The 17,457-nt window shown below is 32.1% G+C and overlaps 3 protein-coding genes across 3 annotated transcripts; all 3 read left to right on the top strand.

The window, feature by feature from the left end:
- Window positions 1-19: 19 nt before the first annotated feature.
- On the top strand, window positions 20-7,049 carry LOC134707013 (uncharacterized). Its single transcript, XM_063566479.1, has 2 exons — window positions 20-2,690; window positions 5,115-7,049. The coding sequence occupies exon 2, from the start codon at window positions 5,118-5,120 to the stop codon at window positions 6,432-6,434; it is 1,317 nt and encodes a 438-aa protein (XP_063422549.1). The 5' UTR covers window positions 20-2,690; window positions 5,115-5,117; the 3' UTR covers window positions 6,435-7,049.
- Window positions 7,050-10,664: 3,615 nt separating this feature from the next.
- LOC134705051 (uncharacterized) lies at window positions 10,665-13,349 on the top strand. Its single transcript, XM_063563822.1, has 2 exons — window positions 10,665-10,741; window positions 12,029-13,349. Exons 1-2 carry the CDS (start codon window positions 10,730-10,732, stop codon window positions 13,346-13,348), a joined length of 1,332 nt encoding a protein of 443 aa, XP_063419892.1. The 5' UTR covers window positions 10,665-10,729; the 3' UTR covers window position 13,349.
- A 1,762-nt stretch (window positions 13,350-15,111) lies between these two features.
- Window positions 15,112-17,457, top strand: LOC134705714 (uncharacterized). The gene is made up of 2 exons (XM_063564435.1): window positions 15,112-15,207; window positions 16,074-17,457. The coding sequence occupies exon 2, from the start codon at window positions 16,102-16,104 to the stop codon at window positions 17,455-17,457; it is 1,356 nt and encodes a 451-aa protein (XP_063420505.1). The 5' UTR covers window positions 15,112-15,207; window positions 16,074-16,101.

Raw genomic sequence — 17,457 nt, 5'->3', positions numbered from 1 at the left:
ATTTTAAGTGTCTTGGTCTTGCTTTAAATGAATGTGAGTATTCTTTCATTAATGGGACGTTATTTAATAACTAATTGCTTTGGGTTCTGTTTTGTTATCTCCTGGTATCTTGTACAATATACTGCATATCCTGATTTTGTATATGTGTTCCTTTCTTCAACATTTTCGTTCCATTGATCGAATTTAAAAGGGGGAAATTGAGTATAAAAATACTAAATCTAATTTAAATATAGATCTCTGATTTCGTTATACTGCAAATCAACGATCTATTTTTTAATCAGATTGAATTACTAAAATGACCTTCTACTTCTTCGTTTAAATATTCAAGGAGCTTAACATTAAACAAAGAAGATAGACTGGTCTGAATGTTTGAGAATTCCGAGTACACATCACAGAATGTCTGATAAAGCATGACTTTCAATAAGTCGATAAAAAAAATACAATCCTGGTACTAGTATCTATGATGAATTTCCCGAGGGTATCACCAACCCAGTAGTCAGCACTTATGTGTTGACATGAGTTATCATTGATATGTCCATAATTATAAATTAACTGTTAACAAAAGTTTGAATTTTTGAAATACTAAGGCTTTTCTATCTCAGGAATATATTGCCTTAGCTGTATTTGGCAAAACTTTTAAGAATTTTTGGTCCATTAATGCTCTTCAACTTCTTACTTTATCTATTTTGTAACATTTTTTATTCGAGTGTCACTGATGAGTCTTTTGTAGACAAAACGCGCGTCTGTCATAAAAAAAATGCAATCTAGGTATCTATGATGAGTTAATTCAAATAACTACCCCTAAAAGAGATGAAGAAGGTTTTTAAAACTTATAAAATACTAAGCTCTCTATTCATAGATCTCACCCCGTTTCGACGTATGTGGTTGTGTCTTGATACAAATCACAAAGAAAATAAAAAAAACGTACTCGTTAAATGGACCTTATTCATTATAGACCCCATTCACTCTTGAGGACTTTGGATTCACACAAAAAATAATTTGAAATATATGTTGCAGCATATACTGTATATCCATTCCCGTTCGGGATGAAAATTTCAGGAACTCAATTTTCGGCTCTCCCTTGACACCATTTGCGAGTATGGTCTTGAGGAAACGATGATAGTCCGTCGGAAGGGGACGATAAATGGCTGACCCGTGTTAAGAGAGAGCCATATCTCTTGCACGTTAAAGACACCCTTGTAGATTTCGAAAAAGAGTAGGCTAATGCCGCTACAAGGCAGCACTCGTACCCGCAAAGTGGAAAGGGATTAATGTAAGTTGCAAAACTTGTTTCCCAATCCACTATAAATAAATATGTTTAAACTAATCTAAACTACTGTATATCCAATTGACAATGACGTTGTTTATTTGTTTGCGAGCCATGATTTCAATGTTGCTCAACTTTACGATCTAATGAAAGACCAAATATCAATTCATACAAAATTGAATCATAAAACAGTTACAAATGACATAGCTGAAAATATGTTAGACCATTTTTACCCATAATCGCAATTGCAAATAAAAAAATATCATGGTTCACTTAAAATCAAACCTCTCAGACACACCAGAACACGGGAGCGCTGAGAGTTTTGATTAGAATCAGACTGACTTTACTTTAAAAACGAACTCAATATTTATAGAACAATAACTCATGTTTTGAAAAATGATTTATACAAGAAACCGTATTTTTTTTCAAATACCACACCTGGAAAGTGGAAGATATAATATAATATATATATAGGATAAAACATATTTGGTTTAGGTAGACGCTGCTGTAAACTTGATGTAAACTAGTCGATGGTTTTAATGACCAAATTGACACATAAGTATCTAAATTAAGGTAGATAGGGTGTCTTCCTCCATCTTGGATTTTGAAATACCAGAGAACAAGGTATAGATCTTTGATAAAATGTACAAATTCTGAGATAAGTAGGCAATTCATTTGTGAGATTTTATATTATGATATAGAAAATGCCATGTTTTATCATATTTATGGTTGTATATCACATAAAAACGAATACTTTTGTTTGATTCAATGTTTTCAAACTTTGCCTAATGAGGGGAAACAACTCAAATACAAGAGCAGACAATTCAGATAGTGTTACTTTTACAATAGAATGTGTTTGGAATTTACCCATTTTACTATGAAGCAAGAAAACGAGTCCGGTGACCCCGTTTTTTCTTTTTCTTATCTGAAGGCTTAATATTGGAGCTATCTTCTCAAATGGTATCTCAAAATTCTATGGTGTAGTTTTCGTTGTATGGCGTAAAATTATGCTTTCCATGCATAATCTACACACAATCTGACAATTTTGCACAACCTGAAGTGTGAAGATAAGTACCGTGACACATTCTTTTTATTAATGTTATAAACAAGCAAAATATAAACTACATTTTGGCAAATTATTAAAAAATTATATGGATTATAATCTTGACACCCCATCTACCTTAAAGGAATACAACAGAATCATTACTAAGTTCAGAATGATTAAAATAAAAGCTATTTTTTTATACTTCCACAAAAAAAATATTTCCTTGTCCATCGTCTTATTTCCGTATTGGTATATATGCAGGACATGCATTAGGGAAAAAAATCATTATTTAATATTTTGTCATCTTTCTTTCGATCTTGAAATTATTTTTCCTTAATTTATAATAGTTCATCTATAAGGAAGAGATTGACAACTTCGGTAAGAATTGACTCTTTCTATATAACATTTACATATTACTTTTGTACACGAATTTTGATATAGGTCTTTCATCTGTACTGGTACGTAAATAAAAGTTGTTTACATCTTTATATAGTTGATCCCTCGGTTTGGATTTGTTTCAGTAAAATTGATTTATGACTATTGAACAGAGATATACTATTATTGCGTATAAAGTCATAATTACGTATACTTTAGTTTTGAATGTAACACGTATTCTGATTGGCTGACAGTGTTTTGTCTATCAGCTCATAGACATGAATTTTGTCATGTGACTGTGACGTCGTTAACGTGTTTTCATGATTTACTCCTGATTAAAATGAAATTTAGAATTAAATTATAAGGAATGGCTAACATTTTTTCTGCCTATTTTATCATAGACAGAACAAATATTACAGTCATTCATTAAATAAACCAAATAGATGGATAGCTGGTATATATTTTTACGGAAATGATAATTTACGCCTGATCAGAATGACGATTGGTGTATAATGAGTACATCTCGCACATTAAAAAGAGGGTTCGAATAAACTGGTTTCTTTTTGTTCCTATGGTACATATTTTAGTACTCATGACGCAGAAAACTCAATTTAAGCTTTGAGAATTGAATGCTGTTGGAAGTCAATTTCCAAAACTGCAAACAAAAAAATTACAAATTCGAATGTATAATTTAAGTATTGTCAACGTCACTGGACTCTGAATGGATGGAACCATAAAGTGACTGAATCACCATTAGTATTCGTAATGACCCAAGGAAAGATATACTAGTTATCAAACTACGGTTTGTATTTAAGAAGTTTATTGATGAGTAAACTCGGTCGGTGCACTTTCAAAACTTTAACTCTGAAGGACTTTATGTTTAATTTGTGGGCGAAAGTCTGAATTTACATAGTTAATAAACTTATTGAAAATAAGCTTCATAAGTTATAATTCCAATAAAATGTAATAAAATACTTTCTAAGCCTTAAAGTGTTGTGATTGAAGCTTCTTCACTTTTTTTCTTTTTATATGCTCTATTTAAGTATAACATGTTAATTCAAAACAAAACAAAAAAAGAAAATGGGCCCTCTTTGAGGCATGTTTACTTATTTTGGGAACGAATTTCGATGTTTGTGGGTGTACCAAACCTGCATAATTACCTGTTATCTATGGACAAACTTATTGGTAAAACGAAGGTACTGGTACTCATGACAAGGCGTAACATCTTAGATTTATGTTCAACATTTAATGCATTTGCGAAATAATGATCTTTTGAAGTATAATTTGTGAGTAACATAGGCACACAATTATATCACACATATTTCATAGGACCGTAATGAAACCGTACACGAACTATCAAGGACTTGACCTATTTTATTATTGAATTATATATATATACTTTTACGAAAAAGGTTTTGTATTTATGTAAACATAGTTACCCATTTTGAATAAGGTATCTTATCCCCGGCTAAGTATGTTTTTAGGATTTTGATTGGTTAACGCACGTCGTTACAAAACCCATAGCCCCCTGAGTGTTGCTAATCCATATCCCCGGACGTTGCTACCCTTTACATTGGGGAAATGCACGCGCGTTTTCCTTAGTTCCATGGTTGTTCCTTATGAAATATCGACTTCTGTAGATAATCCATGGTATCTGTATAATTAGATACTTAACAAACTAACGATTTTATCTCAATATGTCGATTATTTGCACTCATTTTAGTAAATGCATCACTATTCTGCCACTGTGACATTGTCAATGAATGGGACTGCTGACTTAGCTATGCAAATGATCCACGTTGACGTCATACCGTCTATGATGTAACTCTCACAAATTGTTTGAGCGCAAATTCGACCCATTTTACTTTCTCTGTCTTTAGATTAAAAACGTGTTCTATTTGTCTACCTGTACTACCTATGGTAGAACCATACACCCGGGGGGGGGGGGGGGGGGGGGGCGTTAAGAATATGTCAAAATCCCAAATTTCAATAAAAGATATATAAAAAATGAAAAAAAACCGTTACTTTCACGTTAGACTTTGTGGTCGAATTTCTCTAAAAATCGCCAGATTTAGACTAAGATCGGGGATACATTCGTTGTCTGCGTTCATATCCGTAGATATGGATATTTTAACATCCTTCAGTACCCTGTGTACTTGGATACTTCAAGGTGCTACGGATATGAATGTAGATAACTTATAATATCCTTGAAGATGCATATATATTGATAACAACTAAACTCAAAACGTCAATGTAGCTTACTTGTTATAATGATTCAATGATTAGATACTTTTAAAATATGCATATTGAAAAAGGTCAAAATTGGAAAATCGACAAACAAATATTTGAAAATACCAAAACTTTCAAAAAACCATCACAATTGGCATATACAAATGTTTACTTATTTCTACTTATTTTAATTGATAGATAATGGAAGAAAGTGACACCTGCCCAATATGTCTTGAGAGATTTACATCTCCAAAGATTTTAGACTGTAGACACACATTTTGCTTCAGATGTTTAAAAGCTTATTCCGATGAGATTGGACCAAAGCTGAACACTTTATCTTGTCCTCTATGTCGCACAGAGTGCAAAATACCAAATGACGGACTTGATCGTTTAGTGACAAACTATTTTGTGAGTGTTTCCGAAGCAGATAAATATTGCATGAATTGTCAAAAGCAACTGAAAGATTCTGTAAGTTGCAAGGATTGTGGTTTGTCTTTATGTGGGGTTTGTTCTGAAAAACATTCCCATTCTCCAACCATCAAAGATAACAACAATGGCAGTGAAATGAGTGAAGCCAGAATAAATTTCCACGCATCATTTTTAAGACGATTAGGGAATTTAAAAACAGTAAATTTTTATAAGCTGGACACACATTTTGTTGTTGAATCACTACCAGAAAACGACTGTCGTATCATACATTCAATACGACTTGCTTCTTCTGGAAGTATTTTAGTAGTACCTTCTGGTGTTCCATTCATATTACTTATGAATCAATATGGGGAAACAGTAGATAAAATTCATACACCACATCAGTGCAAAGGGATATGTGAACTAAACACAGGTGATTTATTGGGGACTTTTCCTCTTAATCGAATTATACTTTCCTACAAATTCGGTAATTGGTCTACATTCGTTGATTGTCCCGATTTTCTACCCGTTGATATAGTTCAGTTATCAAATGGAAATATACTTACGTGTGGTAAGAAGGTGGATATGTCTTTTATAAGATCCGGACAGGGATGTTTACAACTATATTCTAGTTTCGGAGAACTTCTTCAAACTCTTGACAGTCAGTTTGGAATGTTTGATTTTCCACATAAAATTGCATATGATAAGAAGCATGACGTAATCGCAATTGCAGATATGGAAAACAATACCGTTACAATTGTACATGATAATGATGGACGGTATGCAGTATATAAGGGTGGTAACAAAACAATTGAGCAAATATCGGGATCTTCAATTCTAATAGAACGGCAGATATGTTTTCATGCTTCAGGGATTTGTTCTAGCTCTGACGGTAATTTTATTAGTAGTACACCTGAAGGCCACCTTCATATAATTAACAAATTTGGTGAATTAGTTGCATTAGGTATAACAGATTGCGAGGATAAATTTGGAAGAGTAGTGCCAGGTATAGTAATAGATGATAATGGAATCGTATGGTGCAGTGATTCTCTTTATGGCACTATCAAAACGTTTAAGTTGGAAAGGTTTGGGAATAATTTAGGCAACTGATATGCTTGTGATTACAAATCGTTTGAACTTTAATTATATATTCCTTACATTTTTACAATCTGATTTATGTGTCTCATTTGTTAATCTTCAATTTCAATGTTATAGGCTATGTTTTACGTTGAGTCACTCGTGCTGAAATAGACTATAGCATATTTTTAAGTTGCTAAATTTGTGAAATTCATAATCTTATTTAAATAAAAATTATATGAGGATTAATACTCAGTTTAATAATTCAAAAAAACTAATAAAGGAAACTATTATTGTGAGAAGAACGAAACTGTATGTATCCGATATATTAATACAATTGTGTCCTTATTTGGTTTTGTTTTCATAAAATGAATTGGCATATGACAATTTTAACACCTTAAAAAATATATGCCTACGACATTTGCAATCCAAATAATATATGAATGTGAGGACCAGTTTGCAAACCTGTAGCTGAACTTGATCTTTAAAACAACCAAACAACATCACTGAGACATGTTGCATTCAAACAGATTAAGAGTTTAGTTTTATTATATCATTACTTTCAGACTGTATATTGTTACTTTGCATTAAAGTATTGTCACATATAACTTGTTATGTTTACAACAGTAAAAATCTTTCACATAAAAGACCATTAAACAGTAAAACTATTAAACAAATAACAAGGAAATCATTTTAAATATTTTGAATTTAAATAATCATATAAGGTATAATTGTTTTTATCATTAAAAATATAAAAGTAAATATATGGTTTGACACTGAAGAAAATTTCATACTTAACAACGAAACAACATTTTCCCTCGTTATATTTTATTGGACGTTTAATGGAATGTCTTGAAATGTTGCGAGGTTTGATTTATCATTGAGTTTAGCCAACGAACAAAAAACCTAAGAAGAGTTCTATTAAATTGATTGCTTATTTTCTTTTCCTTGAGTTTTGGGTCTCATGTATACCTGACTCATATATCTTCTTTTCCAATGTATAAATTGAAATATTAAACCATTGTTACATGACATTTTAACATTTCAACTGGAATTGTGTGAACAAGATATTGTTTATATTTATATAATTCAATTAGTAATATCTCAACATCAATTGCGCATTGCATGTCGTTATGAATATGTTACACAGACGATAGAGCTCTTGTGTCTTAATTTAACACTTTAACACTTTACAGTTCAGTAATTGTTATCAAAGGTACCAGGATTATAATTTAATACTTACCAAAGGTACCAGGATTACTCAAGACGCGCGTTTCGTCTACATGAGACTCCCTAGTTACGCACAGATCAAAATAGTTAAAAAGTCAAACAAGTATAAAGTTGAAGAGCATTGAGGACCCACAATTCTAAAATGTTGTGCGAAATACGGCTAAGATAACATATTCCTGCTATAAGAAAGTCTTTAGTTTTTCGAAAAAGTTTTGTAACAGTCAATTTTTAGAAATGACCATATAATTGATATGCATGTCAGCACCCTAGTGCTGACTACTGGGCTGCCGCCGCTGGTGATACCCTCGGGGACGAAACGTCCACCAGCAGTGGCTTCGACCCAGTATATGAAATTGTTATCCATGGTACCAGACCAAATATTACATGTATGGCATTTCTATCTTTGTGTAGATAATACATGCATCTCAGAAAAAGAAATAATAGAGCGCTGCAGATCCAACTTTCTAGGAAGAAAAAAGAAGGATTTAACTGTCTGTTGTATCTATGGACTTTTTACTTTTAAAGAGGATTGCCTTTTACTACACTCTCTTCATCATACGTGTAAAATTATATTCTTGGGAAACTTTAACCAACGACCTTGTCATTAATCGACGAATAACATCTACAAACAACCAAAAACAGACCGGAACAAAAAGAAAAGACCACCTTTACGTCAAACCAATGCTTAAGAAATATATGACTAAACTTGTGAATACCGAAACAAATGTAGTACTCTTAATTCTGATATAGAAATTATAAATTCCATTGCAATCTGTAAGTAAAACAACGCTATTTGTGTTAAAACTGTTATGGGGTTATTGATTATTTATCCCCATCGTTTCATAATTCTCTTCCCGACTACATACGAAATTTTCCGTTTCTATTTTTTCTTAAATAAACTGATCTTAAAATTGTCAGGAAAGAACATCAAAGTACTTGTTTTAAATCGTTATGCAAACGTAGCATAAAGGTCTAATATGATTCGATGTTTGAACTTTAAGAAACTGTTCAAACTTTATGAAATTAATTAGCACTTACCAGAATTGATTGAAACAATAATTGTTGTGAAATATCTTTGATGTTTGGTGTCATAGATGGCAGAAGTCATCCTGATATGTTACATTACTTGTGAAGTCATGACTCTAAAGTAGGATTGCAGCTTTAATAGAAACTTGCTTTATCCGACTTTTGATAGTCAAGTTGACAATAAATAACGGTACATTATATTCATGTTGACCGTTAGAGATTATCCGTTTCAGAGGTGACAGCAGATATCATCCGAATGACGTCAGTACAATCCAGTACCTTTTTTCAAGCATGTGACCTACAGAATTAGACTAATGACCGGGTTTTCCACTAACCTGAGTAACACAACAGGTGCCGAGAACTTTCTTGTCCTTTTATAATGAATTTTTGAGAACATTTTGTTTTTGGTGATATTCGTACTGCAGAATCTAAAGTTTTCTATGCTGTGTGTACACTATTGTTTGTCTGTTGGTCTTTTTCTTTTGCAGAGAAATGTAAAAAATGGTGGATTAAACCTTGTTTTAAAGCGCTAAACCTCTCACTTTGATGACAGTTATATTTACAATGATGCGTGAATTAAACAGATATAATAAGTAAAATAGTCAAGATATGGGTACAGCAGTCACCATCGTGTAACAATTTCAAAAGGAACAATTTAATAGAACACAAAAATATCAATCTACAAACACAATCATTGATTCACGTGTCTGACGTCAGAAAATTTTATACGTATACTTTTCATAAAAAAAACAAATTTTATAACAGATAGAATTGGGAAAGGAAATGGTGAATGCGTCAAAGCGACAACCACCCAACCATAGAGCAGCCAACAGCCGTAGGTATACATATATAAACTTATCAAAGATACAGGATTAACATTTTATATTTACGTCAGACGCGCGTGTCGTCTACTGAAGACTCATCAGTGATGCTCGAATAAAAAATGTTTAAAATGCCAAATAAAGTATGAATGTGAAGAGAATTGATGATAAAAAATTCCTAAAAATTTTGCCAAATATAGCTAAGGTAATCTATTCCTGAGTTAGAAAAGCCATAGTATTTCGAAAATTCAAAGTTTCCTAGCGGTTAATTTATATCATAAACATATCAATGATAACTCTTGTCAACACAGAAGTGCTGACTACTGGGCTTATGATACCCTCGGGGAGATTAATCTCCACCATATCTTATGTGTATATTTTATTTAATCTAATCCATGGTTTTCTTTAAATCTTACTTTGATACAAAAAAAAAGTTTTTTTTAGTCAAATACCAAAAAAGGTAAAAAAAAAAAGATACGCTATAAACTAAATATGTTTTTGGTTAAGGTAGTCGCTGATTTCAACTTTGGTTGATGCTTTTAATGACAAACAAGATTCTTTAAGATATTCAAATACCAGACAAACATTACCCTTATAATATTCAGATCGAATACCACACTAAAATTATTCTTATAATATTCAAATCGAATACCAGACTACAATTAATACCCTTATAATATTCAGATCAAATACCAGACGAACATTACCTTATAATATTTGTATCGCATACCAGACTAACATTACCCTTAAAATATTCAAATCGAATACTATACGAACATTACCCTTATGATATTCAGTCGAATAGCAGACGAACATTACCCTTATGATATTCAATCGAATAGCAGACGAACATTACCCTTATAATATTCAAATCGAAAACCAGACGAACATTACCCATATAATATTCAAATACCAGACGAACATTACCTTATAATATTCAGATCGAATACCAGACGAACATTAACCTTATAATATTCAGATCGAATACCAGACTAACATTAACCTTATAATATTCAAATCGAATACCAGACGAACATTAACACTATAATATTCAGATCGAATACCAGACTAACATTAACCTTATAATATTCAAATCGAATACCAGACGAACATGCCCAAGCCTTATAAGGTTTTTTAATATTTCCCTGATAAATTATGTCCTCATTTACCGTTCAATTACCATTATATTACATATAGATAAGGATTATTATTTTTTTTCCATAGTTTTATCTATTTTCTTCCTTACAGAGAATGACAACTTCGGTAAGTTTTAACTTATTTTTTCACAATTAAAAAAGAATTCATATGCCACTTTTATACACAAATATTAATGCAGATCTTCTATCTTGTACGTTTAAAAATGTTGATTATGAATAAACAATAATATTGCCTTAATATACTTAATTATTCCGTCATCTGTATGCAAATTGGTTACTTGCTGGTGTTTAATGAAATATTTGTTTGAACAGTTAGGCAGGGAAGGTTAATTAAGATTTGGCCTACATGTTGTCTACCTTTGACGAATGACGATTGTGTATACTTTTTACTTTGCCGACCAGTAGCCTACTGGTCGGCAAAGTAAACATTATACTAGCTCTCTTAATACAGCACAGTATGTCAATTAAAGGCCAAGAGGTGTTATTGATACATCTATCTTTTCAACAAACAGAAAAAGTCTGAAAGTCTTAAGTTTTTGAATAACTGTCCGAATTAACATGTCAATAAACTTCGTTTAGCTGTATGATGATGTCCAGATAAGATTATTAATAAACACTTACACATAACATAAAAAGTGATACGGTTGCCAATGAGACAACTATCCATGAGAGTCGAAATGTTGTACGTGTAAATAGTTATCAAAGGAACCAGGCTTATGAATTTAGTACGCCAGACGCGCGTTTCGTCTACACAAGACTCATCAGTGACGCTCGTATCAAAATATTTATACAGCCAAACAAGTACAAAGTTGATGAGCATTGAGGATCCAAAATTCCAAAAAGTGCCAAATACGGCTTAGGTATTTAATGTTTTGTAAACAGGAAATTTATAAAAATGACCACATTATTGATATTCATGTCAACACTGAAGTGTTGACTACTGACCGGCTTAAAACTTGATAAAATGATTTTTTTTCTTAAAGTTTAGAAGTGATCAAAAGCTTTAGACTTTAGACTAAGTATTTCAGGAGATTATTTCTTTTTTTAACCAAAAAAATTGCTGTTTAAAATTATGGATTCAAATAAAAGAAATAACAAATTTCCCTATATCTGTTTTCTTTGACGAAAAGTAATGCTAGACAGGCACATAATGATTATCACACATACTTTATAGAGGAACGTGAAGTTATGAAACAATGTTGGCGCTTTTTATTCCTCAACAACCTATGTAAACAAACCCTTGTAAGTTGGTCTCTAATAAATAAAGGAACAAGCCGTCACGAAGACAAGTACAGTTGGTTACCATTGTATGCCGATTGTCTTTTGGTAAACAAGTTTCTTAAAGGTTGTATTTGCTGTACATTTTATCTTTTCAATGTATTTGAAATTACAGATGGACGAAAGTGACACCTGCCCAATATGTCTTGAGATATTTACATCTCCAAAGATTTTAGACTGCAGACACACATTTTGTTTGAACTGTTTAAAGGGTTACTCCGATGAGATTGGACCAAAACAGCACAAACTGTATTGTCCTCTATGTCGCACAGAATTCAAAATACCAAATGACGGACTTAGCCATTTAGTAACAAACTATTTTGTGGGTATTTCGGAATCGGACAAATATTGCTTGAAGTGTAAAAATCATCTTAAAGTTTCTGGAAGTTGCAAGGTTTGTGGTTTGTCTTTATGTATGGTTTGTTTCGAAAAACACTTTCATTCTTCACCCGACGAGGACTATCACGATAATGGAAGTGAAATTCTACTCTCAAGAGTAGATTTTAGCTCATCATTTTTACAACGCGTAGGAAATTTAAAAACAATTGATTATTATAAGCTAGAAACACATTTTGTAGTTGAGTCACCACCAGAAAACGACTCTCATATCATATATTCAATACGACTTGCTTCTTCTGGTGATCTTTTAGTAGTACCTTCTGGTGTTCCGTTCATATTACTTATGAATCAATATGGAAAAACTATCAATAAAATTCCTACTCCACATCAGTGTGTGGGAATATACGAAACAAATGGAGGAGATTTAATAGGAACTTTTCCCTTTAAAAGAACTATACTTTCATACAAATTTGGTGTATGGTCTGCATTTATAACATGTCCAGATTATTTTCCCGTTGACATTGTTCAGTTAACAAATGGAAACTTACTAACATGTGGTCAAAAGTTGCATATGACATTTCCAGGATTCGGACAGGGATGTTTACAACTATATTCTACTATCGGAGAACTCCTACGAACAGTTGACCGAGAGTTTGGGGTGTTCGACTTTCCACATAAAATTGCCTATGATAAGGAGCATGGAGTAATTGCAATTGCAGATCATAAAAACCATTCCGTTATAATTTTACAAGAGAATGATGGACCCTATGTCATATATAAGGGTGGAAATAAAACAGTTACGCAAATGTCGACATCTTCAGTTCAAACTGAACGCCAGATATGTTTTCGTGCTTCAGGGATCTGTTCTAGCTCTGACGGCAATTTCATTGTTTGCACACCTGAAGGTCACCTTCATATAATAAACAAGTTTGGGGAACTAGTTGCATTAGGTACGACAGATTGTGAGGACAGCTTTGGATTATTTGTACCTGATATTGCATTAGATAATCATGGGGTCATTTGGTGTAGTGACTCATACTATGGTACCATCAAAACGTTTAAGTTGGAAAAATTTGCGAATAATTTAGATAACTGAAATGCTTGGGATCGCAAATTGCAAATTAAATGTAATAAAATTAGAAATGTCACATTTATTTTGCACTTAATTCGTTTGATGTGTTTCAGCTTTTAGATTTGCCATTTGATAAAGGACTTTCCGTTTTGAATTTCCCTTGGAGTTCGGTATTTTTGTTATTTTACATTCTGATATAATACATATATATATTATTTGTAATAAAATATTGTTTTTTTTTATTAAGAATAACAAGTACTTTTATATTTGTCGGTTGAACAGCGGTATACTACTGTTGCCTTTAATCACGTTATGTTTCTATGTCTTTATTTATATATACAAAAAAGACTTTTACTGCACTCTATATATGAGTTAGTGTAAACTTCTATACTATGAAAACTCTTCCCCCTAAAAAAAACTACAAACCCACACCAAAAAAATCAAACAGCTAATCAACAACAACAAGAAACAAATAACAAAACAAACTTCCTGTTATGTCAAACAACTAATCATGCGTAGGGAATGTCTAAAAAGAGATAATAATCAACTATAAGGAAGGTTTCAAAATACAAAAAGGAAGTATATCAAAACTTTCGTAGAATTGAATTGTGTATCTCATTGTCAACGCGTTATCATTCATCAATTCCTATTGTTTCGTATTTCTTTTCCGGGCAATGCACTGGAAATTTTCATGAAAAACATTGTTATTGAATTAAATACACAAATTGAATCTTCTGATCTTGAAAATTTCAGTAAACTTCATTTTAGGATCATTTTAATCACACGTTTTTTCTGTTTTGTTTTTGTTTTTTTTCTATCTCTTTTTAACATACTGATTTTCCAGTTAGAATATCTATGGTAAACTCTCCATGACCATGAGCTTATGGTGATAGAGTGTTGTATATTGGGGATAAGAAAGAGTTGACATAGTAAACTTTTACTCTTAATTTTAGAAAAATATTTGGATTTTGACAATGGCATATAGCTTCACACCGCTACAAACGAAAAGAATAATTATAATTTCCCATAACTTTAAAAGCAATACATTGTGTGTGATTTTAGGCCAAAGTTGATTTGATACTTGAGTTTGAAAGGTATATAAGAGAGCTCGTAGTTAAAGCCACTGCATACGGGAAAATATCCGTTAATTTGTGTACGGGAAGACAAAAATTCAATTGCAGTACACATTTTCTGCTCTTTGGTCAGGTTGTTGTCTCTTTGACAAATTCCCCATTTCCATCTAAAATTTATTGAAGATTTTGATAAAATAACGGAGTTTATTTAACAAGAAAGTTCACATACCCTTGTTTTAATGTAAAAAGTTGCCATTCTGGTATACGAAACAGATTATTTTTTTAAGTATCATATGACTTTAAGTCACTATTGAAACTTTCTCGTTAGCAGATACCTGACCTTAACAAAAACAATAGATGTGTATTTGCCCTAATAATAAGTTTATCATCATGCAAACCTTGATTTTTTACGTTATCATTTAAGATTGGTGTATTTGTTAATTTTTAATTTAAAGTTGTAAAACGTCCTTGTTTTTCGTGAAACTAACTTTACGGCTATAGTTTGATTTGACAATAATACTTTGATATAAGAATAGTTGTATGTCTAAGAAATATCGTTCAGCTAAATTTAGAAACTGGAAAATAGTGGTATTTTATAACTCATGCAATTTTCTGTTTAAGTTCGGATTCGTATTAATTTGTCGAGATAAAAATCAGTTCCCAATAAGGAAATAGCACTCCAAATTGATTGTGCAATTGTAATGGACAATGAATCAACTACAATTGGTGGTACTTTTCAACGGATATTATCCTTATTTGTAGTAGGACATTTCTACAGAAGCACTTCTAATGTGAATACGACAGGAAAAGGTAAATGATATCAAATATTTTCAAGTGCTGTTAAAAATTTGAAACATAAAATTATTAGATAAATTCTGCGAACAAGCTTTCAAGATGCACTTATGATATTGATGTAATTCTAAGAACTACCTTTAAACGCATCCGCGTATTTTGAATATGAACACTTCAACGATTGTAAAGACATAGTTTTAATGCGACTTTAAAAACACCATGTTCTCAAAATTCATCCTTCCTTAATCGATGACTAGATGAAAACCAAAAAAGGCGGCTTACTCTTAAGACACCTTTTTAATATTGAAAACCGTATGTTGACCTAACGATGAAGTATTTTGCAACTATACAAACATTTTGCCATCAACACTGAAGCGTTTCTTGGTTGACAATGTGCTACGTTGCTAGCTTTCACGATGCTACAAACTTACAAAACATATACTCAGTCTGATTAGTTACAGTGATAAAAAAATTAAATAGCATTTAGTAAATATGTGATTATAAAATTAAAAAAAATCGATTGCAGCAATACAATATATACAAAAATGTAAAATCACAAAAATACTGAACTCAGAGGAAGATTCAAAACGGAAAGTCCCTAATCAAATGGCAAAATCAAAAGCTCAAACACATGAAATGAATGGATAACAACTGTCATATTCCTGACTTATTCCCTGGTCTTTGTAATATATGGCAAATACTATGCTCTAAAATTACATCTGTATAATTTGAACTGAACGTAGAAAGTCAAAAACTGAAACGTTAGTTTTTTCTCTCTCTCTTAAAACTTTTTTTGCATTCAATAAGATGTTTTGTATACTATTAATAAGGGAAATGTATACTAGTTACTAGTATTATAAACATTGTCATGTGTCTACTTTTAGAAAGAACTGTAACACTTACTTCTAAAATATGGAAGAAACTGCAGCCACGTGTCCAATATGTTATGACAGTCTAACATTTCCAAAAGTATTGGATTGCAGGCATACATTTTGTTATAAGTGTTTGAAAGATTATGGAGATGAAGTGTTATCTAGAAAACAAAAACTATCATGTCCGTTATGTCGAACTAAATTTAATATACCAAAAAGAGGATTTAGTCATTTTTTAACAAATTACTTTGTGTCAGTTTGTAAACCAGACAAATATTGCAAGAACTGCGAAAGGTCTGAACTTATTTACATATGCTGTACTATCTGTGGGCTAATCTTATGTAAAAAGTGTTTCAAAACACATAGGCATTTGGGCAGTTCTACTGATGAGTCCTCGGATGGAGAAGAAGACGTACATCAACCCAGAACGCCATTACAAATTCAATTTGCTAACAAACAACATGATGTTCAAACGAATATAGATTGCAAACTTGATACCCAATTCGTTGTAGAGATACCTGTCGATAATGAGGGTCACCACGTTATTTCTTCGCTATCCCCTTCAAAGAATGGGGGTATGTATGTTTTGTCGTATGATGTACCATTTATTATGAAATATGACCACAATGGACAAATATTAGATAGAATCAGAATACCAGACACACAAAAATGCTATGCGGTTATTGAAATGTGTGATGAAAGTCTATTAGTGGCATTTCCCGACGAGAAACTGATTTTAAAGTATGCCTTCTGTGGTTGGTCACATTTTGCTTCATGCATTGGTTTCTGTCCAATTGATATGGTTGAATTATCAAACGGGAAAATATTAGCATGCGGTCCAGATACATGGAACCCGATTTACAAAAGGAACATTTCCAGGAGAGGACACGTGCATGTGTATTCTTTGCATGGAGAACTGCTTTTAAAATTGAATGATATTTCAAAAGAATGCAATACACTCGAATTTCCACACAAAATTGCGTATAATAAGAAAGAGGAAACAATTGCTGTGTTAGACCTGGAAACTAATTCTATTACAATTTTAAAAGTTTCAGATGGAAACTGTATAATAAATAAAGCTAATATTAGTATGGTTACAATATCAGTATCATTTCTTGGAATAGAACATACACTAAATTTTCGAGCTACAGGCGTTTGCAGTACCGATACTGGACGATTTATTGTTTCTACTCCAGAAGGATGTCTGCACGTTATAGACGAACTAGGACATTTGCGTTGTATGGGTTTTACGAATTGTGAAGACAGATTCGGACGATACAAACCAAACATAGCGCTCGATATTAATGGATTACTTTGGTGCAGCGACTCACTATTCGGTACTTTAAAAACTTTCAAAATCACCAAATATCAGAATTTCTTCAACAGCAGCAATTAG

This window comes from Mytilus trossulus, chromosome 2, assembly GCF_036588685.1.
Source record: "Mytilus trossulus isolate FHL-02 chromosome 2, PNRI_Mtr1.1.1.hap1, whole genome shotgun sequence".
Classification (NCBI taxonomy): domain Eukaryota; kingdom Metazoa; phylum Mollusca; class Bivalvia; order Mytilida; family Mytilidae; genus Mytilus; species Mytilus trossulus.
This window is presented reverse-complemented; position numbering and strand designations above follow the sequence as displayed.